Source organism: Antechinus flavipes, chromosome 5 (genome assembly GCF_016432865.1).
Source record: "Antechinus flavipes isolate AdamAnt ecotype Samford, QLD, Australia chromosome 5, AdamAnt_v2, whole genome shotgun sequence".
Classification (NCBI taxonomy): Eukaryota; Metazoa; Chordata; class Mammalia; order Dasyuromorphia; family Dasyuridae; genus Antechinus; species Antechinus flavipes.
The window spans coordinates 103434866-103459886 of record NC_067402.1 but is presented as its reverse complement, the minus strand read 5'-3'; the positions used below and the strand labels follow the sequence as shown (position 1 = coordinate 103459886).

Below are 25021 nucleotides of genomic sequence, written 5' to 3'. Positions count from 1 at the left end.
TGTCATTATTATTACTCAACTCATTCTATTTCTGCTTTCTCTGTCAAAGAATGATTTTTGGATTAGGAGAGAACAAAACTAGATAGATAATAGAAGTTGAAGAGGAAGTGGTATCACTAAGAGTGAGTATGCCTTCATCAAAAACAGGACTTCCCACACTTAGCTTATTTCTTTTTCTTCTGGCATTCCTCATTGTAATCAAGGAATCCTGTAAATGTAGTTTACTTAGGTTTTAGAGCTGCATTTGAAAAAATCTCTAATATAATCTTTGTGGAGAAGAAGAGAGGTATGATTTGATGGCAATCAGTTTGGTAGAGTCAGATGTGGTTGAATTCCAGGACTCAAAAAGTTGTGATTAAAGGTTTAATGTTAACTTGGAAGAAGGATCCTAAGGGAAAGCAGTAGGGATTTGCCCTTATTGTTAATACTGCTCAACATTTTTATCAATAACTTGAATAAAGGAGTAGACAGACACATGCATATCAAATTTTCACATGAAACAAAACTGGGAAATAAGGATTCAAAAATATCTTGATAGAGCTCTTTTTGTGGTGCCAAAGAAACAAAAGAAATGCTCATCAGCTGAGGAATAACTGAGCAGAGAATGACATATGAATGTAGTAGAATATTATTCAGCTTTAAAAAGTAATAAAAAAAGATGGTTTCCACAAAAAACCTGGGAATACTTGTATGAAGAGGTGCAGGAGAAAGAGAGATGATCTAGAAGAACAATTATACTATAATATCAACATTATGAAAATGAACAATTTGGAAATACTTAAGAATACTTAAGATTAAGATCAATGCAATATTCAATCATGACTAGAAAGGACCAATGATGGAGAATGTTGCTGGCTTCCTGACAGGAAGATGTTGGACTAAATATGAAGATGGGACACCCATTTTGTAGATGTGGCTAATGTGAAAATGTTTTGTTTGACCATGTATATTTATCATGAGTTGTTTTTCTTTTTAGAGGGTAGAATGAGGTAGAGTGGGAGAAAAATAAAGGCTTGAATATTGAAGAAATCAATTAAAAGATCCTGTTAACAAGCATTCAAATCTAATATAAAATATAATAGGGACAGGTTTATTGAAACATTCTTACACTCGATTTAAAAAAATCAACTTCATAAGTACAAGATAGAATAGTTATGTCTAGACAACAGTTTGGGGGGAAAAGTAAACTCCATATCTTGGCACTTAAAGCTCTTCACAATCTGGCTCTGATCTTCCTTTCCAGGTTTATTTCCCATCACATTGGGAAATTTCTTGTTCTACCCAAACTGTCATACTTGTTCCCAAATTTGGCATTTCATCTTCCTTTTCAATGCTTTTGTACATGTATATACATGCATGCCCATCTCCTTCTTCCCCCAGCCTCTTAGAATTCCAAGACTGCTCAAGAGTTTGCTTCTGTATTATTTCATTTGGAATCATTTTCCTGATCTCCCTACTTATTAATAGTCTTTCCTCTTCCTCTACAAAGAATTATGTAAAGACTTATTCCCAAAAGAAAGGAAACTCTATGAGGGCAAGGAATGGATTTTTTGATTTTGCCCTCCCCAAGCAGTGCCTTCCACAGAGTTAGCATTTAATAAATAGATTTGCAAATTCAAAATATTAGCAATATTTAGCAGAAAACTTAGTGGGGGAGAGAGAATCTGATAACTTGTCTTCAAATATTTTAAGAATTATGTGGAAAACGGCTTAGATTTATCAGGAAGAAGCTGACTTTCACCCCTGAAAGCAGAATTAGGAATGGATGAAAATGACGCAGAGGCAAACTGCATTAATGGAGTAGCTAGCAGGGGCTGGATTGCAGTCCGGAAGGCGTGAAACAGGGCATTAAGGTCCCGGCCAAGTCACCTAAAAGCCTTGCTTTATCCATAGTAGCCATCTAGGTTTTTGGTTTGGTTTGGTATTTTGAAATGCAAAATGGATTACCTATAAAATTTGTGGCTATTGTTACTACTCCGAAAGAGAAAATTTCCTAATTTAAATAAAAATTGATTAGGCTGACTGAGGAGATAGTGGAAGCTCCCTCCCTAGAAGTTTTCAAGCAAAGATGGACATTTGTTGGTGTGGGATCTATAAGGTATTCTGATCAACTGCGCGGAATCCTTCCGTGGGAAGTCACTCGCATTTACCTGGCTCGCGCGGGCCGCGCGCTCCTGACAATCACCCACAAAGCCCAGAACGGCCACACTCGGCGCCTCAAGATTGAGGCTGAGAGTTCCGCAACCTCCCCCCTACACACGCACCTGGCTGCTGTCTGGTGCTGCTTATTCTTCCGCGAGGTCGTCGTGCTGGTCGGCTGCTGCCTCATCACGTGAGCCACGCCCACATTCAAGGGCTGGGCCGCCGGAAGGGTCACGTGGCCAGTCAAAAGAGCCGGCTGCTGCATGATGGGGTTGTAGTGGCTTCCGTGAGCGTGCGTGTTCCTAAGGGAGCAGAAAGCAGCCCCACTTTATTTTTTGGGCTCAGCGCTCTTTGAGAAATAAAGCATTATCCCACTGTTAAAAGTGCCTTACTCGGGTCTAGTTGCCACTGTGTCTTCTGGGCAGTTTTCTAATAAACTAGCTCGAAGATCAATAGATGGAAGTGGCGTCACCTCCAAGCCTACGAGCAGAAGCAGCGGGGAGAGCAGCGACCCAGAGGAGTTCTCCTGGGCCCGAAGTCTGTCTACGGATAAAACGCTGTCGCTGTCCCTGCTCTTGAAGAGCTTCTACAACGGGCCAGGTAGGTTACCTACGCGCCGGGCACAGCATATCTGATGGCTTCCTAGGCTCGTCGCCCGCCAAGCCGGCCTTCATCCCCTGGTGGCTCGCTGCCCCTGCTTTCTCCCCTCACGTCAGGCTGTCCGCCTCGCATGACCTTGTCATTCCACTACTCGATTAACTCTAAGGGCTTTTTAAAGCTTGCAGGATTAAATACAGATTCCTCTGCAGCGCAGCCTCCTTCGCTCTTTCTCCCACCTTGGTGCCCCGACCACTCTCTGCCCTGGGACCCGGCCTCCTGGCTGGTCTACAAAACCAGACGCCTCGGCTCTTGCCCCAGCGGTTTTCTCAGGCTGGGCCTCCTCCCTGGAAGGTGCTCCCTCCTCCGCTCCAAATCCAGACCTTTCTGGAGTCCTTTCAGTGCCAAACTAAAACCCCACCTACTACAGCAAGCCATCCCTAATGTCTCTTAGCTGCAGAGCTTTCCCTCTTTGAATTATTTCCTATGTTTGCAGGTTGTCCTCTCCAAGAGATTGTAAGCTCCTTGAAGGCAAGATAGGACTTGTGGGTTTTTTTTGTGTCTCCAGCACTTTGCACAGTTCCTGGCGTGTAGGAGGTGTTTAATAAATATTTAACTGAATGAAAGAATGAAAAGGTTGTACAGTGGTTCGATGGAGCTGCTGCTCGGAGGAGGGCGCAGTAGCCAGATGGAGTTAATTATGTAAAAGAGGAGAGAGAGTTGAAGTATTGTTTCAAAGGAGAAAGAGGACTTTGTTTCGTTAAAAGGGTAGTCCCAATGTGTATGGGCTCTGACGAATTGAGTGAGTTGAAGTGAAGATTAAGGTTACTTCTAAATTTGTTTTTTACGTTCATGAACAATAAACTATGAAAACTGGAGATAGTAAACTTCTGGAAGTCACTTATTTTTCTATATGACTAGCTAATATAGTGGTATGCCCAAAGGAGACAACCCAATAAACTTTTTCAATAGCCAAAAAAATATTTAAATTAAAAATAAAATACTCACGATCAGAATTTGGTGAAATGACTTAAATTGAAATTAATCAATCACTAGCCTACAAGCTAATTATGTCCCAACATTTTTTAAAAGCCTGCTGTTTGGAAAAAGGAATTATTTCCCATACAGAAAGTGTTATATATTATAGTGGCTGGATTCCTAGTCTAGCCACATCAACCTTTTTTTTTTTTTTTAAACGTAAAATATCTAAACATGCTACATATTTGTAGGTTAAAAATAAAACATGTTTTCAGTACTAGTAATTACATTATAAAAATGAGTGATTTAAAGTAGTTTTTATTTATTGTGAAAGTTGGTGTTTGAATGGCTGGAAGTTGAGTAGATAGATATTTATGGAAATATTGAGAGGATTTAGATGCTTTCAAGGGCTTCCTAGGATTGATGATTTTACTTTATTTTGCTTTTCACTTGAAACTTAAGGGTTTTCCTTTTCCTTGATATAGGTATATCACAAACATGATAAAGCTTATTAGCCATTGTTTACATTTTTGTTTTTCTTCCCAGGTTATTTTTACCTTTCTAAATCCGATTTTTCTTGTGCAACAAGAGAACTGTACACATATATTATATTTAAGATAAACTTTAGCATATTTAACATGAAAAAAGTGTAATAAAAACATTAATTATTAAGCATCTAAAAAAAGCTTATTAGCCATTATTTGGTTACTTTTCAATTCATAAACAATGAAAAAGCAAACAAAGTTTTGGGATTTTTTAAACATATCATATTGATTACCAATTAAAACTCTCTAAGTCAACCTTTTATGGACTCTGAGAGTAGATTTAGAGTTGGAAGTGAGATTAGAGAACATTTATTTCTATCTTCATGATGCAAAAGAAACTAACAGAGAATTTAAGGGATTTGCCCAGGGCATGGATGGGAAACAGTCAAGTCTGTCTCAAAAGCCCAGTCAGGACTCCAAATCTTGGGGACTTCCTGCATTGTACCTGACTAAAGTGTAGAAGTTGGAGAAAAAGGAAAGGAGAAATTTTGTGAGTGAAAGGCATTAAATGCTAAGGAGTCTGTGCAAGTAAGATGGCTTTCACAAAGCCAAAGATTTTTAGTTTTGCTTTCTACTTTATTACATCTCTGATAACTACAGTTATCCTCATCACATACTTATAGTACTACAGTAACTAATTTAATCCAGAGTTATTATAGTTGTGGAAACAGGGTAACTGAATTATGGAAACAATAAAGTACCAGGGGTTGCCAATAACATCAAGGAGGGATTGACCTTTCTCCCTGTCTAGAGCTACTAGAGGACATGTAGAAAAGTTGGGAGAGGTGAATTGCTGCAGTTGAATTTCTTAGTTTAGGACTTAGACCGTGGCCGTAAAGCTTATCATGTTGGGGTGGGGCTGTAAGAAAACCAGGTGAGCCAGGCTTATTTTGATTCACACTAATAACAGTTGAGTTGATTCTAGAAATTCCGCATCATCAATTCTTCTGTTAGATGAAGCACTGGCTGGGGCAGGTAGGTGGTGCAGTGAATACATCACCAGCCCTGAAGTCAGGAAGACCTGAATTCAAATGTGACCTTCTCAGACATTTAACACTTCCTAGCTGTGTGATCCTGGGGTTAAATAACTTAACCCCAATTGCCTCAAGGAAAAAAAAAATAGATTAAGCATTGGCCTACTGAAGAATGCTCTCAGAATATACAAATGTGTTCAGGAGATATATGAGGTTCTTATTCTAGATGAGAGAACTAGTTATTCTATTATATTAATAACCTATTAGTCATTTGAATCCAGATTTCTTATTTTTTTATTCAGGGACTAGCCCTTGTAGATCAGTCAGCTAGTCTCAAAGTGGCAGAGCTGATAAATGGAGATTGCCCAATGGACATGTTCCTCTGTCTCCCAACTAGAAAATTTTACATCTTTTCTTGTGTAAATGGAATCTATTCTAAGTGAAATTTCAGCCCAAAGCATTAAGCCCTCATTTTTGGATACCTCCATGGTAGTTTAGGGTGACCCAGTAAATGAAGGAGAAAACCCAACCTAAGCAGTCTTTCTGGAGATGGATTCCTCTGGCCACATTGCCAAAACTGGAGGAGTATCAGGATCAAGCTCCATTTTCAGCAAAAGAGCTGAAGACTGTTAGGGCCTTCCCTACCCCTCAATTGCTTACCAGTCCAGGTTGATTTCTTCTGTCAGAGGGATTCTCTTTCCAAAAAATATTTCTAGTGACTGAGAGAAATCACTGATCATCAATTTGTTGATTATTAGAGAGTCTAATAAACTGATTATTGACTACCTGTAGGAATTCTCTTAGTTTGCTCATGTGTCTCAGAACTACTGACATCCATTATCAGGAACTTAGGAATGTACCACAAGAGTACTGGGAGCCTCATGTGAGAACAGATAAAACTTTAGCTGTTTTTAAAATTTGCCTGGGGCTGGCCTGTAGTGAGCATATGTACCTACATTTATATTTCTTATGAAGCTGTGTGTATTAACATGTTAATACACATTTAATAATACACATTCTTTCTCTGGGAATTAGCATGAGGTGAGTGAGATTAGTGTAAAAAGGTACCTGTGTGCCTTGACATGAGTAGTGTCAAGAGAAGACTTTGACAATGGCTTTTCAGATGTGCTTATCTATCCTTTTTTTTCCTCTAGCTATTTGTAAATAATGACATTTGAGATAGAAGAGGGGCTCTAGGAAAATGTTAGAGGTTGGGAGGAAGGGAAATGGAGAGAGAAATTTGAGAAAGGATGCAAGGAATGGAGAGTGGTTTACTTTTTGGCCTTCTAGTTGGCTCAGTAGTTATGGAGAGATTAGGAAGAGGCTTAAATATCTAAAACAAAAGAATGAACTCTCTCTGAGGTAAGAATCATAAAATTTTAGAGCTGGTAAAAAGTTATCAAACTGTGTATACCCTTTGACCTAGCAGTGTGTCTCCTGGGACTATATCCCAAAGAGATCTTAAAGGAAAGAAATGGACTTACATGTGCAAAAATGTTTTGGCTGTCCTTTTTGTAGTGGCAGGAAACTGGAAACTGAAGTGGATGCTCATCAGTTGGAAAATGGCTGAATAAATTATGTTATAGGAATGTTATGGAATATTATTGTTCTGTAATAAACCACCAGCAGGATGATTTCAGAGAGTCTTGAAGAGACTTACATGAACTGATGCTAAGTGAAATGAGCAGAACTAGAAGATCATTATACATGGAAACAAGAAGACTATATGATGATCAATTCTGATGAACTTGGCTCTTTTAAACAATGAAATGATTCAAACCAGTTCCAATTGTTCAGTGATGAAGAGAGTTATATACACCCAGAGAGAGGACTGTGGGAACTGAATGTGGACTAAAACATAGCATTTTTACTTTTTGTTGATGTTTGCTTGCATTTTGTTTTCTTTCTCAGGTTTTTTTTTTTTTTTTCCCTTCTTAATCTGATTTTTCTTGTGCAGAAGATAACTGTATAAATATGTATGCACATATTGGATTGAACATATATTTTAACATTTAACATGTATTGGACTACCTGCCATCTTGGGGAGGGAGTGGGAGGAAGGAAGAGAAAATTGGAACAGAAAGTTTTGCAAGGGTCAGTGTTGAAAAATTACCCATGCATATGTTTTGCAAAAAAAAAAAAAAAAAGAAAAAAAAAAGAAAAAAAGCTTCAATAAAATAAATAAATAATTTTGGAGCTGAAATAGACTTTAGAGATCATCTAGTCCCACTTCTCAAACAATGCAAAGATCTCCAGCTTCTCTTGGTATGTGGCTTTCTGTGGAGTGGGAACAAAATCAACTGTACTAGGAAGAAGGCTGCTAGGAAGCAATGTAGTCCTGTTAAAGTTTGGAGAAAATGCTTTGAAGGAAGGAGGGAGAAAAAAGACTAAAATGGGCAGGGAAGAGGTGGTGAAGGGAATTAGAAATAATTGGCTCAGTATTCTTAAAGTCAATGAAATATCAAATTAGAAACTGTTCTTGGATCAGGGGAATTATGTATTAGGGACAAAATATCAGATTTAATGTGGTTGGAATGTAGTACATGTGGCTTGATTATCAAGGTATGACTATAATGAGACTTAACACATTAAACATTTCAGAAGAACCTGGCAAAATGTGTGTATGTGTGTATGTATGTGTTGTCTAATGATGTGCAATGGCTCAAAAATGATTTTGGAATTACTTTTAATGGGTCAAATCTTTGTCTTTTCACAGTAAACAGTCACTTATCACTTATAAAACGTGAGTAAGATGGGTGCTGGCTCTCCTATTTTTGGTTCCTCCTTCTCCCCAAAAAAGAGGTGTGACCATAAAGCAAAGGGACTTGTTAGGTATTAAGTTGGCTTTGAAAACAATTCCTAAAGGGGAATTCCAAAAATGGAAATAGATTAAGTATACAGTTTGCCTAGGTGACTGTTTTGAAGGATGGTAAACTGACCAAAAAAAAAATCAATCTGATCGTACGATATTTTGTGCTTTTGCCTAACAAGTCTCTTTGCAAATAGTAAATTCATGTAGGGAAGAGCTTAATAACTCTTTAGACAAACACCCCCTTAATATCCTTAATCCTTAACATTCAGAATTGCCTCCTTACCTCCAGTCTGCCAACTGCTGGGTCCCTGCCATAGTCTCAGGAATTACAGTTGCATGCTGCACTGAGGTATGTGTGGCCACTCCAGTCAACTGCTGCCAGGCTGGGGGAAGCAGAATTTGTTGGGTCCCACTTGGCCAGGCCTGCTATAGAACAGAAAAGATGTTCAATTATTACTTGTCTTTATCAGCTGACTAGTATGGGTCTGAGTCTTAATGGGGCTTATTATTATTACTTGGGGGTGATGAAATTAATCCATACCACAAAGTATTATATCCTGTGAGAATTTGAAAAAATAGGACATAACAATATGGGCTAGAAAAAGATGGAGAAGGTTTTGTGGAGAAGGAATAATTTGAATTAGGCTTTGCTGAATGAATAACATTTGGATAATAATTATAACTAGCATTTTTACAGCACTTTAAGGTTTGGAAAGCACTTCACATGTGTGATCTTATTTGATCCTGACAACAATCTTATGAGGTAAGTGCTATTTTATCATTACTATACAGATGAAGAAGACAACGTAGGGGAGTTAAGTGATTTGTCTAGGGTCAGCCATTTAGTTAAGTATATAAGACAGGATTCAAACTCAGGTCTTCCTGATTCCCAGGTCTCACAATCTATTCATTGTACTACCTATCTGTCTAGAATAGAGAAAAGCAAAGACATTTAACATAGCTAAAGCAGAATGAGCTTTGGAGTAGGAGTGACAACAATAGGCCAATGACAGAGAAGAATTTAGCTTGATTAAAGAAAAGGATACACTGGTTTGGTGGATAATAAAGTTGGACTGGTAGTTTAGACCTATGTTATGGTGGACCTTAAAAATTGGGCATGATATTGGTCTACTTGCCATATGGGGAAGAAGGGATGGGGAGGAGGGGAAAAATTGGAACAAAAGGTTTTGCAATTGTCAATGCTGAAAAATTACCCATGCATATATCTTGTAAATAAAAAGCTATAATAAAAAAAAAGTTGGGCATGAGAAACTGGGTTATTTACAGGAAGCAATAGGGAGACAGAGTAAGTTTTGAAAAGGGACATTTAGGAAAACTTGTCAGGGAAAGGATTTTGGAACAATAAAGGAAGGAACTATAAGACATTTCCAAGAAAAATGATAGAGCTTGGTAATCTATATAGAATCATTATGTAGAGCCCTTTAAAAATTGTCTAGCCCATGCAAGTTTACTGTAAGAGATTTGTTTTTCTTTTCTATTGGAGTGTGGGGTAGAAGTGGAGACATTGGAAAAGATAAATGTTTGATAATGAAAAATTATCTAGGCAATTTCCTAACCTGTTGGAAATAATTGGAGGAGAGCACAGAGGCCCAATGAAGACCTAATGACATATCTATGTAATTACTATACAGTTAAGACTTGTGGAAGATCCAGAACCAGAATTAAGGGTTAACAATTCTAATCCAGTACTCTTTTTATGAATGCCATGCTGCTTCCTGTATGGGACATAGAGATGCCCTTAGAAATATGGCAGATTCCAAGATTTCCAACATGGGATATTAGAACTACTATTTATAGTCACAAATTTTTACTGAGTATCTCCTATATACATAGCCTTGGAGTGCTCATAAAAATGGAATGGTTAGAAAATGGAATTCAGCAGAGAGAGAGAAGTCATAAAATATGAACACAGAGACTCTTGGGGGGAAATACCCATAGGGATTACAAAGGAAATGGAATAATCAGAAATGAAAGGAGAACCAAGACCAGTTAAAGTGGAATTGTACAAAAGCAAAAAAAAAAAAAAAAAAAAAGTAAATAGTTAAAAGAATGAATGGAAGTTAAGACTGAGGACTGAGAATAGCCAATTGGATCTTCAAAACAAGGAGATAAATAGAAATATTTGAAGGAATAATTTTAGTAAAAGTAGAAAGGAGGTTTCATATCTCCAGGGATTTAGAAAACAGACTGCATACAGGGGAACAACTAAAGGAAAAGGAAGATGATGATTAATTAGGGAAGAAGAAAAATGTAAAATTTTGAAATTTTTTGGTAGAACCATTCTCAACCTCTTTTTTTTTTTCTCCTATCTAAATCACAACCTATAAATATAGTTAGTTGATATTAAAGGTATAGGATTGAGAGATTGCAAAATATGAACTACAGATTACACTAATATAGATTAAACAGTTCATTATATAAAATGAAAAAAGTAAAATGTCAATCAAGCTTAATAGATATACTTCTAGTGCAGAGTATCTTATTTAGAGGCCAGTGGTGTAGTTTTGAATCTCTGAAATTGCCAACACTATTCTAACCAACGATTTTTAAAAAATTTTATTCTTTCATCTCTTCTCAATTCCTCATGTCCCTTCCCCTCAGCATAGATTTTATCCTAATATTTATAAGCATCAAAAACCAACCAACCAAACCCTAAGTCCTTTTTACTTGTATGAAGACATTAGATTTTATAAAATGGGCTTAAAATGAAATCTTAAGGAAATGAAGAACAATTTGAACGCCAATTTGAACATATTCCTTTAAAAGATGTCGTTCTAAATCAGAATGTGACTCAAGAAACACAATCTGATTATTATAAAGGAATAATGCTGTTTCTGTGATAGAGCTAATCTCCCAAGGTGAAAGTACTTGTTTTACTCAAAGGAGGCGCACTTATTTGTTAAGTTAATAGGACCTTTAAACAAACTCAAAAAAGAAATATGTAAGAATGACATTGGGTCAGCTGGGGAGAGAATGCCTCCATTCTTCACAATACCTTTCCTGGTCACCATAGCCTAAATTCATTCCTTTCCCCAACTCCTTTCCCCAACCCCATTTCTGAATAATTAACACACCAAAATAAAACTTTGCCCTTTCCCCCCAAAGTTTTATTGGTGTCTTTTGTTCTTATATCACACTTATTTCTGTCAGTGAGCCTTCTCTTAGGACAAAGATTAACAAAGAAAAGCAGTTCGGTAAAATCAACCAATAAAATCTCTACATCTGACAGAAGCATTATTCCATATTCATAGTCTCACCTCTTTTCTGATGCAAGACTGGTCATGTTAATTGCAAAACATTCAGTTTTGGTTTTAATATTTGGTCTACTTACGTAGTTGTATTTATTGTGTATGTTGTTTTCCTGATTCTGTTTAAAGTTTTTTTTTTTTTTAATAATAGCCTTTTGTTTTCAAAATATATGCAGATAGTTTTCAATATCATCCTTGCAAGACCCTGCATTGGAATTTTTTCTCCCTTTCTTCCCTCACACACCTTCTCTAGATAGCAAGGAATCTAATATAGGTTAATTAAACAAGTGCATTTTTCTAAATATTTCCACATTTATCATGCTGCACAAGAAAAATCAGATCAAAAAGGTGAAAAAATGAGAAAAAAAAGCAACAAGTAAACAGCAACCAAAAAGGTGAAAATAATGTTATGATTCTGATTCTAAATTTTTTTTTTTACTATGTATCAATACATATATTTACGTATCACAATTTAAAAAAAAATATTCCTTATAACATTTGTTTATAGGTGATTTGACATTAAGTGTCACTTTGGGACATTGTTCTGAAGTGTTTATTTAAATGTAACATTTTACAAACCTGTCTTATTGTCTCAATTAGATTGTAAGGCCTTGGGGAAAGGAGATACCATAGGTGGACTTTCCAGTCTTCCTTCCCTCACACTACACATGGCCATAAGTATTTCATAAGGACAATTTCACCTCAGGAACATGACTGGTATTTTTGACAGGTCATGGTAAAGTGAGGCTGCCCAAGACCTTTACAGAGGGTGGACTTCAGGTTTGTTATAATTTGGATTTCAGACTAGCTGACCTTCCCAGAGGGCAGGACCATGGAACTAAACTGATCTCTCCAAGTCTTCTTTCCTGCCTTTTTCAGGGATAAATTTTTCGGTTTCTTTCTGTCTAAAGCACCCATTATTCAGGACCTCATTTATAATTTCATTATTGTGGGTTACTGATAGTTTGAGAGTTGCCATAGTAAGAATTAAAAAAAAAAAAAGAAAAAAAAAGACAACAAACTTTTATCCATGTAACTAAAATAATAATTTAACTCTTCAAAATTTATCTTTGCTGGTCCTTACTAGAAATATAGAGCCCATCCATGGCCTGGACTTGGAGCTTTTCCAAGTTGGTATAATCTACTATAATTTGTATCCTATAGCTTTTGAGAACAGAGTGGTTACAATGCCCCAATGAGGCACCATAAAAAGAGTTTAGTAGAGGAACAAATGTGAAACACTTTGCAAATAAAATTCAAGATTTTAATTAAGTACAAAATTATGTGTAAAGAATTATAAATATTGTAGGATTACAAAATGGGTGTTTGTTAAGTGTTTTACAAATATCTCTTTTGATCCTCATGATACCAAGAGGTAGGTGTAATTATCCCCATTTTATATTTGATAAAGCTAAGATAGATTTAGTGACTTGCCTAGGATCACATAGCTCGTAAGTGGCTGGGATCAAATTTCAAGCCCAGCAGTCAATTTTTAGATTTATCTAGTTGGATTAGATGGCCTCTCAGGTCCCATCTAGATCTTTAATGTGGTATTATGTCCTTTAGGGCAATATATTCAATGTGATGTATATATTGCAGGTATTATTTTGGATTCTGAAGAAAATCATTCAAACTGAAGAAAGCAGACTATTTCTAAATGGATTGGCCATCTATATAACGGATTCAAGGCTTAAGTAATGAAATTAATTGGGGGGGGGAGTAAATTCATAAATGAGCTTGAAATGGTTAAATCAATTAAAAAACTGATTCTGATTTTTCCATTAGATTTTTATCTTGAACCCCAGGATATATACTGTTCTCTATGACAGAGAAAGTGGACTGGTCTATTTGTAAATAGATCTGTTTTTTGTATGGGTATTAACATATATGTAGTCAAGGTTCCCTAAAGATAAAAAATGCATTCCTATTATATCTTCAAATTAATAATCTGTGATGTACTTTTTCTGGGTGATCCTGATGAAATACAATTGCAATGTTAGTATTTTATAACCTGCCCATATGATCTAATTTTGATGCCTTGTAGCTTGATCTGACTCTTCTACTTCAGCAGTAAAATACTTTATATGTTTAGTGTATACACCTCCCCATCCCAATCATACATACACACACACACATATATATGTATATATATACATATATACACACACACACAAAATATATATATATAGTATGTGTATTATACTATATATGTGTAGTGTATGTATATATATGGTTTTTAAATGATAAATATACTGTTTATTTTATCAGTTTATTCCTAAGGCTCTTTCAGGCAAATGGCTTGAAAAGTAGATTTGGGCAATCTTTAATGCCTCTCTTCCCCTTCCTGACTCAAAAATTGAAACTCCCAGCCTTAACTTACATTTTGATCGGGATGTTGCACTATCTTAAAAAAATGCTTTCTACCATATTTGTCACGTCTACAAAACTAGGCCCCAAAGTGTTAGTTAATCCTGGGTCCTTAGCAGGCCATTATTAATATATAGTGGTTGACAGATTTTTTTTTTAATTTTTATTTAATAATTACTTTATATTGACAGAATCCATGCCAGGGTAATTTTTTTTTTACAACATTATCCCTTGCACGTGTTTCTGTTCCGATTTTTTCCCCCTCCCTCCCTTCACCCCCTCCCCTAGATGGCAAGCAGTCCTTTATATGTTGGATATGTTGCAGTATATCCTAGATACAATATATGTTTGCAGAACCGAACAGTTCTCTTGTTGCATAGGGAGAATTGGATTCAGAAGGTATAATTAACCCAGGAAGAAAAACAAAAATGCAGATAGTTCACATTCGTTTCCCAGTGTTCTTTCTTTGGGTGTAGCTGCTTTTGTCCGTCATTTATCAATTGAAACTCAGTTAGGTCTCTTTGTCAAAGAAATCCACTTCCATCAGAATACATCCTCATACAATATTGTTGTCGAAGTGTATAATGATCTCCTGGTTCTGCTCATTTCACTTAGCATCAGTTCATGTAAGTCTCGCCAGTCCTCTCTGTATTCATCCTGCTGGTCATTTCTTACAGAACAATAATATTCCATAACATTCATATACCACAATTTACCCAGCCATTCTCCAATTGATGGGCATCCATTCATTTTCCAGTTTCTAGCCACTACAAATAGGGCTGCTACAAACATTTTGGCACATACAGGTCCCTTTCCCTTCTTGAGTATTTCTTTGGGATATAAGCCCAATAGAAACACTGTTGGATCAAAGGGTGTGCACAATTTGATAATTTTTTGGGCATAATTCCAGATTGCTCTCCAGAATGGTTGGATTCGTTCACAACTCCACCAACAATGCATTAGTGTCCCAGTTTTCCCGCATCCCCTCCAACATTCATCATTATTTTTTCCTGGTTGACAGATTCTTTAAAAAATACTTTCATAACTTTGGTCTTAATCTTTTGTGTTGCTTTGCCTTTCAGAAGGATGGTCTTGGTTTCTATATCTAAAGAAGGGGTTAGTGGTTGTAGCCACTCTGTCTGTAGTTATCTAAGGCAATTTAGACATTTCATTTTATACATGTACATTTTAACTTCCTCTCTCCTTTTCTACACTAGTTCTAATGGTGCTTTCTTTTTGTCTTCTAAACCGATCTTTAGAACTTGAAAAGACCTTTAGAGAGCATGTAGGCAGGCCTAAGGACTTAGGCCAATCTCTGCAATTGGCAGGAGAGCTGGGGTTTTTAAACATCTGCCCAGGCTTCGTTGTCCTTTCTAAAAGTGTTCATTTTGGACTGGAAGATATCTTAGCAGTAATTCAGGTAGTCTCTTGGTTTGACAGACAAGAGAAGTAAAGCCCAGAGTAGGAAGGTGACTACATAATAGTTATTAAGTATCAGAGTCAGGATTACACATGATGGATTCTTCCTCCCCAACAAGGATAAGCCTAATTTAGGTCATCTTACCTTACCTGCCTTTATCTATGCAGTATACACATGATGGGGAACACTATAGAGGCAAATGCTTCCTGAATTTCTTTTAAATACTCATTTCTTTAAAATATTATCTTGGACTTTTGGAGAGAGATCTCACAGCTGATATGTATGTGAACATGTGGAAAGAAGAGTTGAGCAAAAGTTTTTAATTTCCATGAGGGCTTGTGAAAACTATAAAAATTGTTTTGAATTTAAAAATGTGTATTGTGTAACCATCAAGGGAAGATCTGTAAAAATGTAAGGTGACCTGCACGCAGCTGTACATGGCTATCTTTGGAATAATCCAGTATAGTGATCTTAGGGAAGAGAAAGAAAGAACAAAATGAAGTTAATATAGGGAAGGGAGGAATCATGAAAGTCCCTGAGGAGAAGGAATGGTTAAAAAAGACAAGAGGACTAAATGAATAAAATGAATGAATGAATGGATTAAAAAAAAAGAACCAACCTGGCAAAAATAGGGAAATGAGCTGTTGTGATGAAATTTAAGATGGGTGAGGAAGGGAAATAGCTGTCTTTAGTATCTGAAAGGCTCTCAGATGGAAGAAGGATTAGACTTAACTCTGCTTGGCACTAAAGGGTTAAACTGGCATCAGTGAAGGAAAACTACACAGGCAAAGACAGAGTGAATATAAAGAAAAACTTTTTAACAGAGTGGTCCCAAAGTAGAGTAGGTCTGAGCAGAAGCTTCATGATCATTTGTTAGTGAAGTTTTACTCATTAAACAAGCTGGTAAGACAGTTCCAAGGAATCACAGGAGGCTTAAATGTTCTGTTTCTCAGTCAGGGGCAATCTGAGGATTAGGAGAAATAATGTGCTCATAGCAAGATGCATCGAACAAGTGTCATATGGGAGGAGGGGTTTGAATCCTGACTTTCTAAAGTCGCACTGAGTGAGTAGCTTAGACTCTCTAAGTTTAAGTTTCCTTAGCTATTAAATGAGAAATATGGACTAGCCTGCTAATATTTTTTTACAGCTCTAAATCTATGATCCCCTGATTAAGACAAGTTGGAGTTTAGGAAATCTAGGTCAGTTTTTTCCCAGAAATAACACTTGGAAGCAGGACTAATGAATCTTTTTGGAGTTCTGTGTCTCCAACCCTACTGTTTCCTCTTAAACCGAATATTCATTGGAGAATTCACAGCTTAATCTGATATCTACCTTTAGTTTTAAAAAATATTGAAAATCCCCCTTTTGCTATGGAATTGCTTGCTAGATTTTCTCCAAATGTGTATTTAAAAAAATGCTGTCCTAGAAGGGAAGACATATAGGAAAACAAATAATAATATTGCTGTTTATCCAGAAAACCTTCTAACAATCCCTTATTTCTATGATCAGTCATACCTTTCATACCTTAGATTCACACATTTGTATTTTAATAGGCTGCTGAAAACAAGCATGCGATCTGCGGCTAGGGAATGCCAGGAAAGAGTAAAGAGGCAATGAAAAAAAAAGATTAAAAAAATATCCTAAACAGACCTCATCTACTTTACAGTTTTCCTTAAGATAACTCTCTATGCTGTGCCACTCATCTTCAGTGTTCTTCTCCTGTTGTGAGCTTGGCAGTTTAAAAATGTTGTCACCCAGAGAAAACAAAATTTCATGCAGTCATTTAGTCATGCTACATGGTTAAGATATAAGTAATATTTACTGAACAATTAAACACTGTATTTATGAGTTTGCAAATACTATCAGGCTTTTAAAATGACTAAAAGTATAGTCTTGGTAGAATATAATATTTTCTTCCTTGAGGAAAGATTATATATAATACATATAGCAGTAGTATACAAAGGAGACGTGTTTCTAAAAATCTCTTGTCTAACAGGTCAGAAATTTTGCTATTTTTTCTTAAGTGGAACTTTCTTTTTTTTTTTTTTTCATAATTATAACTTTTTATTGACAGAACCCATGCCTGGGTAATTTTTTACAACATTATCCCTTGCTCTCCCTTCTGTTCCAACTTTTCCCCTCCCTCTCCTTCTCCCCCCTCTTCATCCCCTCCTTCCCCATGTGGCAAGCAGTCCTATATATGTTAAATATGTCACAGTATATCCTAGATACAATTTATGTGTGCAGAACCAAATAGTTTTCTTGTTGCACAGGAAGAATTGGATTCAGAAGGTAAAAATAACCTGGGAAGAAAGACAAAAATGCAAGCAGTTTACATTCATTTCCCAGTGTTCTTTCTTTGGGTGTAGCTGCTTCTGTCTATCATTGATCGATTGGAACTGAGTTAGACCTTTAAGTGGAACTTTCTTATGGAGCGGTCTCCATAAACTAGGCATCACAGAATCCTAAGTAAAAAGAATTAAGGTATAGATTTGGCAAATTAAAAAAAGGAAATGTAAAAATTGAGTGCCAAAGAAAAGTCAGTTATAATGACAACTAGCATGATTTCATGTACAATTTGGACATGTTATAGAAATGGAAATCTACCATCTGTTGAGAGATGGTAATTTAAAAATGTAACTTGTGGACATTTGCTACATTACTAGGAAACATATATAAAAACAGAGACCAGAAGGTAGGTCTGTGTCCTGAAGTTTCTTAGTTCTCTTCCAAGTTGCCCAAAGATACACATTTCTTTTGCATGAGCAGAACCTTTTATAATGAAGAAACTGATTGGAAACATTCAGTCAAGAAAAGCTGAACTCCTTGTCTTCCTATTGCAATAAGATCCTTAGAACTCCTATAAAAACACTCTGCTAGCTGTGTGATCTTGGGCAAATCACTTAACCCCAACTGCTTCAGCAAATACAAATAAAATAAAATAAAGCCACTCTGAAATCTTTGACACTTTGTTCCAGCATGGAGCTTACTTTCTTTGTAGGAGTTCTTTGATGTACTGAAAATATACATGAAGCTCTAAATTCACAGGTAAGATCCTCAAAGCCAGGCCCTAGACATAGGACAATCAGATTAAGCACTAAAAAAGATGAACCCTTGGCTTTTGGAGAGGATGTATTTTTCATTCTCACCCCAAACTTCCTTAGACCTAACCCTTTTCTTCTTAACTTCTTAATGACTCCTATTTAAAGTTGAGTATTAAGAGGATAGAAGAAAACTGCATGGACCCAAAAGGGGGTTGAAGACATGGGAGACTTCTGGGTGTGCTTTAAATGCTGGTAATTATTAAAATTCAGCTCTGCTGCTAACAATAAGTTATTGTCCTTTACTCAGATTCATTTTATTAGGATCATAATGAAAACCCTACATATATTTTTATCTTTTTAACTTACTGTTAATTTATTTTCTTGAGTTTTCCATTTTCTTATTTTTTATTCAATTTTATATCTGAGGAAATAGTTCTCTGTACTTCAAACTAGCTTTAGTTACAAATCTAGTACATGTCTTAGTACATAGTTTATTTTTATGTACTCTTTAAATCTTCTCATTTAAGAAGACATCATATCTTTGGGACTAAAAGTCCGCATTATAAAAATACAACAAAAATAATTTTCTCATACTTAACTTTCACTGTGATTAGTTTTGCTTAAATTGATGTAATTCAAGATCTTTTTCTCTCACTAAACTTGTATTTAATTTTCTTTATACTGTGCCTTTTTCTAAGGAGTTTTTCTTTACTTTGTAGTCATTAATTTTTTTCATTTCCAATTTTTAAATTATATTCTCTGGTTTATTTTATTTATACACACACACACACACACACACACACACACATATATATATAGGTTCATCATTCTAACTAGATTCTCTATTGTTGACTTGATAGATCTTGTCTTATTTTAATCTTCTTTCCCCCTCCTCCCCTTCATTTTTTAAGAAACATCAATTAGGGAAGCAAAGTTGGGTGAAGGCAGCATGTCTTGTGGTCCAAACTATGCAATATGATCCTATTCCCTGCCATAATAATTTCCTTTCCCACAGACTATTTTTTCCCTGGGTCCAAATCTCTTTCTTTCTTACTCCACCATTTTGGATACCAGCTACCCTTAAGAGTTCAAATATCCCTTAATCTGGACTAAGTTGTTATTCCCCTTGGATGAACAATACTTATCTGAGAAGATACTCTTCTAGCATTTGTATTCTCCACAAATTAAATCTATCATGAGGTCTTGGACTCTTTTCTGGCAGTTGCCCTTTTTACCGACATAATGGATGAATAGAATGTTTCTCCATATTCATCTGTGGACTTGGTAGGATTCATAATCTATTTCCTTCTGTTTGTTCACTTTTCTTCTCCCTGTTCATACGTTTTCTTTCTCTGCTATTCTGTCCCACAAAAATAGGGGTTATGAGGTTTACTTGGTGGCATTTAAATCTGTTCTTTGTATTCACTTTTCTTATTTAAATTCTGTTTGTATTTTTATCTTTATGTGCCCCTTTTTGAAAAAAATCCCTTTGATTTCTTTTTTCTCTTCAACAGCACAGGTTTTAATCTCTCTAAACATGGGATAATTTCATTACTTTTACCTCTTATGTTTATTTTAATATTTTGTTCACATCTAAAAAAGTAGTTTTGTTGTAAAAATGCCTCTTATTGAATATCTATCTTCATTTCTTATAAGTCTTAGATTTACAGAATGGGTCAGTTTGTTTTGCTGTTTGTGCTCCTTTGCTTCTCAGAACATATTCCATTTCCTTCTGTGACTTCTTATGGCTACATCATCTTATGTTATTCAAGCTTACTTTATACTTAAAGATTTTTCTCCTGGCTACTTAAAAAGTTTGTTGTTTTTCGATTAAATTGTTTGATTTACCATTTTTATACCTTAAAAGTTGGAACCTGGAATTTTCTTCTGGAGAAAATCTTGTATATTTTCTCAATTGGTACTTTGTTGTCTCTACTTAGAAGTTATGGACAGTTTTCACCTATTATTTCCTATATCATGCCATTTGTGATTTTTTCCCCCCCAAATTTTTTTTCATATTCTTCTGGGGGATCTATGAATTTTAAATTACTTTGGCATATCCTATCTTTTAGGTCAATGGCTTTGGCACATATAGTCATTGGCTACATACAATGTTGTAACCATTTCTCTTCTGAAAAATTTTCACCTTCCTTAGTATTTTTGTGTTCCAAATCTGCTAACCTACTTCACTTCTTTAGGATATCTTCCATTGTGGACTCATTTTTTTTCCTAGTTGAATTTTAAAATTCTGCAAAGTGCTCAAAATTCTGACTACATTCCTAGTCTCTCTTTTCATGGATTTCATTTATCTTCTAAAATATTCTGGAGTGTCTCGCTACTATAGTTTCTCTTGGAAGGCCACAGGATTCTGTATTTCATAAGTCATTGGTTCAATTTTCTTTGTCTTGTATATTTGTTAAGAGAACTTTGTATTCTCTTTGAAGATTTAATACTCATTCTTTCTCCTGATTAGGATTGATTTGTATACTAGTGCTCTGTTATTGAAGATTTTTCAATTCTATCTTTGCTGTTTAAGCCTTTTCAAGGATATATCCTTCCAACATTCACTTTCTAGCTTCTCCTACCTTTGTTAAGTGGAGCTTCATAGCTACCTCAGTGTTCCCTGAATTGGGAGATAATGGGTTTACCAGCCTGGATTCCTATCCCAAGTTATTTTCTAAAGGGCTAGGACTGGGTTTCAGTCCCCTTTCCTTCAGGTTTGGTAAAACCATAATTGTTGGCTTCATCACTCTTCCCCTAGTTCCTCTCTTGGCTCTCTTTCTTCCCTTTTTTCATTTCTAGCCCAAATCATAAATTGCTACTTTTTGCTGAATAAGGAGTGTTATTAAGGTAGAGTCTCTAAAATCTTTTGGAATCCCTAACCTAGAGTCAGGTCCCATTCAGAAGGCAGCACGTTTCATTTCTTCTCTTTCCTCCTTACCAGGCTGAGAAGAGTTAGTTTATGCCATTGGTTGTGGGATACCAAAAGAGGAATATCTTAGCAAAATCTCTGTCAATGAAGTGCATAAATCCCTCAGCATACTCCAAGCATAAACCTTTGAGTCAGTTATTATCCTACAAGAAGTACTCCTCTTGTAAGAGTGGGGAGGTTAAAGGGGAAAGGACTGAATAAGTGAATTAAGGATTGAATTTTGTCAATGTTAATGCATGAGGATTTTATTTTGTCAACATTTCTCCCTTTTTCGTTCTGGGTTTTTAGATGTAGATATTCTACAACTGCTACATAACATTCAATGTTGGTCATTTGACTTTACTACCTCTGAAAGTTGTAACAGACAAAAAAAATTACCTGTGCAAGTAGACCTGGTTGGATCTGGAGAGGCTGAGCTCCTGGAGCCTGAGTGACAATTGGAACTGCATTCTCCATCCGCACAGAATAACCAGCATGCTTTGAAGGGGAAGCTTGTAATCCTTTATCAAAAAATGAATAAAAATACCTGTTAGTAAGTTATTAGTTAGCAGAAACTTTTCTTAATTTGGCTGCAATTTTAGCTGAAAAAAGGTACTTTTTTAAAGAGATGCTTAATTGTTGTTCAGTCATTTTCAGTCATCTTGACTCTTCATGACTCCATTTAAGTTTTCTTACCACAAAGATACTAGAGTGGTTTGCCATTTACTTCTTCAGCTCATTTTACAGGCGAAGAAATTGAGGAAGGAAAGTTAAGTGACTTACCCAGGGTCACACAGCTAGTAAGTGTCTGAGGCTAGATTTGAACTTAAGAAGATGAGTCTTCTTCACTCCAAAGCTGGCATGCTATCAACTGTACCACCTAACTACATGGAAAATACTGAAGCCAACTTTGAAAAAAAAAATGATGCATGTTATCAGAAGGGAATCATAATTTATGATTTTGTGAAAACAAGCAATATATTTAGACTAGAGTCAGCTGCCTGAGGAAACTGTATTAGAAAGATCTTCAAGTAGCTCCCTTTCAAAGTAATGTATGCTTCCAGGAAATAAAGACTAAATATCCTAAATCCTGGATTCCACTAACTTTAATGCTAGCTTTCCTTTTAGACCTGTTTTCTGACTTATAAACAAGTGTCATATTGTTTACCTCATGAGAGTTAAGAGAAATAATATTTGAGATTTCTAAATAAACAGGGACATACAGTCAGCTTTTGATCATTTGTATCTATGAGAGGTAGGATTAGGCTGGGTATTAATTAGGCCATCCAAAACCCATTTGGCTTTAAAAATCTTTTTATCTAACAGACTAAGTTTTCATAATTAAATTTATTTATATGATTTTAAAATCTCTTTAGCTAAGAGACTGATTTTTCATATTTAATTTATTTATATGAAAACAAAAATTATAAAGCTATACTAATGGAGAAGCAGTGTGATATGTAGGAAGTTAGAAAGTAGTTATTTGCTCTGCCTCTGACACTTAATGGATCAAGAAATTGATTCATTACTATAATAGTAGCATAAAACAGTATAATTTTTTTTAATATTACCTGATCCTAGTGGTGGCAGTAACATTCAAATAATGAGTCTGACCAGCAAATTAATTTTATCCAGAGGTATGATATTATTTCTAAGTTGATTAAAAAAAACCAGGAAGTAGAATCTAATTAAGCCAAGAACATGCTGTTACACCAGTCCTAAACATTATGGAAAAACACTAATAATATTCTCATTAGAATGCTCACATACTCTTTTACCTCCAGAACTTGAAAGAAACACATGACACCAATATCACCTATGGAAGAATTTTTTGGATGTCAAAAAAATTGAAGCTTTTTAAATGAACTAGGAGACAATAACATGCATAGCATGGGAAGTAGCCATCACTCTACAAGAATCTGTTCTTCCTTACCTTGGAAACCTGGGGGACACACGATAAGGGCTTGCTGGAAGGGGTCAGGCCGGGCACAAATCTGCGCTGTTCCAGTCTGCAGGGGCATACTCCGCTGGGCCACTGCAGCCATGGATGCCGCTGAGGGCTGGTAGAGTGTAGATTGGTAGTTTAGTATGGAGACTTCGGGATTGGCTAAGGAAATAGTGGCACTGGTGGAGGTGGGAGCCAGGTTGGTGGCCTAAAGGAATGATGGGAATTAAACAAAAATAAATAAAAATAAAAAATGAGGGAGGTGATATGTTGGAAGACACAAAGCTAAAGCAAATAAATGAACACAAAGAACAAACAAAAATCAAGAGCAAAAGCAAAAACAGAGGGGAGTGGAAAATAGACTTAAAAGATATCAAAGAAACATAGGTAACTGTAGCCAATTAAGGATCCACAACACTTTTCTGTGATTACACACACTCCTCTAATAGCTAGAGTGCCAATTCTCTCTGCAAAGAGGTTATATTTATTTAACAGGAAGAAATAAATTCTTATCACAATTAGGCTTATTGTTTTAGGTCTATATGTTCTCGTGGTATTGTGTTTAACTGTTAAAGTTTATGAACGGCAAAGATGAGAACAAATAGTCAAGAGAATTTAACTAAAGTCTCACCATGGGTCACTGAAATTGTCACCTCACTTCCTCTCATTTCAAAAACCTTCTTTTAGAATTATGTTTAAGTAGTAGTAGGTAAAAACTTCAGAAGGAAATCAAGTTCTACTTCTCACATTCCATATCAGGTTTTTCCTCTGTTCCTTTAGAGAGTAAACAGAGTAATGTTTGTTTGTTCTTTAATAACATTGCCTGTGAGGTTTTGTGCTTTATTTGACAAAACTGTGTTAATTGAATCAATCAAGAAGCATTTACAACATGTTCGTTATGTAGCATATACAGTGCTTGGTACTGTGGAAGAAGCTAAAGAACTCAAAGTAGCCCCTTAAAATCTAGATAGGAGAACAACTAATTATGTGAAAAATGAGTAAAAAATGAATATGTAAATAAATGCAAAACTGTGTCTCTTTATATTACAAATCCTGTCAGAATTAAGAGAGGAATATCAGTGAAGTCTGGAATAATCAAAGAATCCTTCAAGAAGAGGTGACATAAGCTGGGACTTCTGAAGGATGTGTAAAATTTGATTAGAAGAAAAGACCAAAAGCAAAGATGTAGAATTAATGAATTAGACTCTCAAGAGTTGGAAAGGACTTAGAGACTGAACAAGATTGTCCTTCATATCATATCTGACAATTGGTTATCCAACCTTTGATTGAAAATTATTACTAGAGAGAATTTACTGCCCCTTGAGGCAGTCCCATTATAATTTTGGATTACCACCTCCCCTCCACTTTCATATCTACTACCCTAATTTAGGCCCTCATTATATCCAATTGGATTATTACAATAGCCAGCCCCTCAACTAAAAAAGAAAAAAAAAAAAAAACGAAACTTAGTGGTTCCTTATTACTTCTAAAATAAAATATAATCAAATATACTTTGAAGTCCTCTGTTTGACATTTAAAGTTCTAAACAATTTGGCCCTTTATATCTTTCCAGTCTTTTTACACATTATTTTCCTCATATTTTATGGCTCAGATCTACTGGTCTCTCACTGTATTGTGTATGTAGTATTCCATTTCCCATCTTTGCTTTTGCAACAGCTGTCTCTCCTGCTTGGAATGGATTCTTTTCTCATCTCCCTTGCTTGGAAGATATAGCTTACTTTATTCTTTATTTATTTTTGCTTTGCATTTAAAAAAAAATTCAAGCTTTTTAGTGTCTATTCAGAAACCATCCAAGAATTACTTTTCAGATTACTACAATTGTTTAAAAAGGAAGGAATGATCAACAACCTTCTTTTTGCCCTCCATTTTTTTAAACAATGTTTTTATTTTCTTTCCCTACTAACATGTAAAAACAATTGTTAACATTTGCTTTTTATAATTTTGGGGTTCTAAATTCCTTTCTTCCCTGCCTTTCTTTTCCCTTATTGAGAAGGCA

General features: G+C 35.7%; 1 protein-coding gene across 6 annotated transcripts in view; it reads right to left on the bottom strand.

The window, feature by feature from the left end:
• The window catches only part of HIPK2 (homeodomain interacting protein kinase 2), a 279859-nt gene that overhangs the window by 55361 nt on the left and 199477 nt on the right, over positions 1-25021 (bottom strand). For 3 of the 6 annotated variants that reach the window (XM_051963526.1, XM_051963523.1, XM_051963525.1), the window contains exons 8-11: positions 22993-23212; positions 21459-21580; positions 8332-8474; positions 2265-2444 (exon numbers count right to left, since the gene is read on the bottom strand). In XM_051963526.1, the coding sequence (XP_051819486.1) occupies positions 2265-2444; positions 8332-8474; positions 21459-21580; positions 22993-23212 (665 nt within the window). The remainder of the gene's footprint in view (positions 1-2264; positions 2445-8331; positions 8475-21458; positions 21581-22992; positions 23213-25021) is intronic. The other 3 variants (XM_051963527.1, XM_051963528.1, XM_051963524.1) reach the window with 3 other exon arrangements.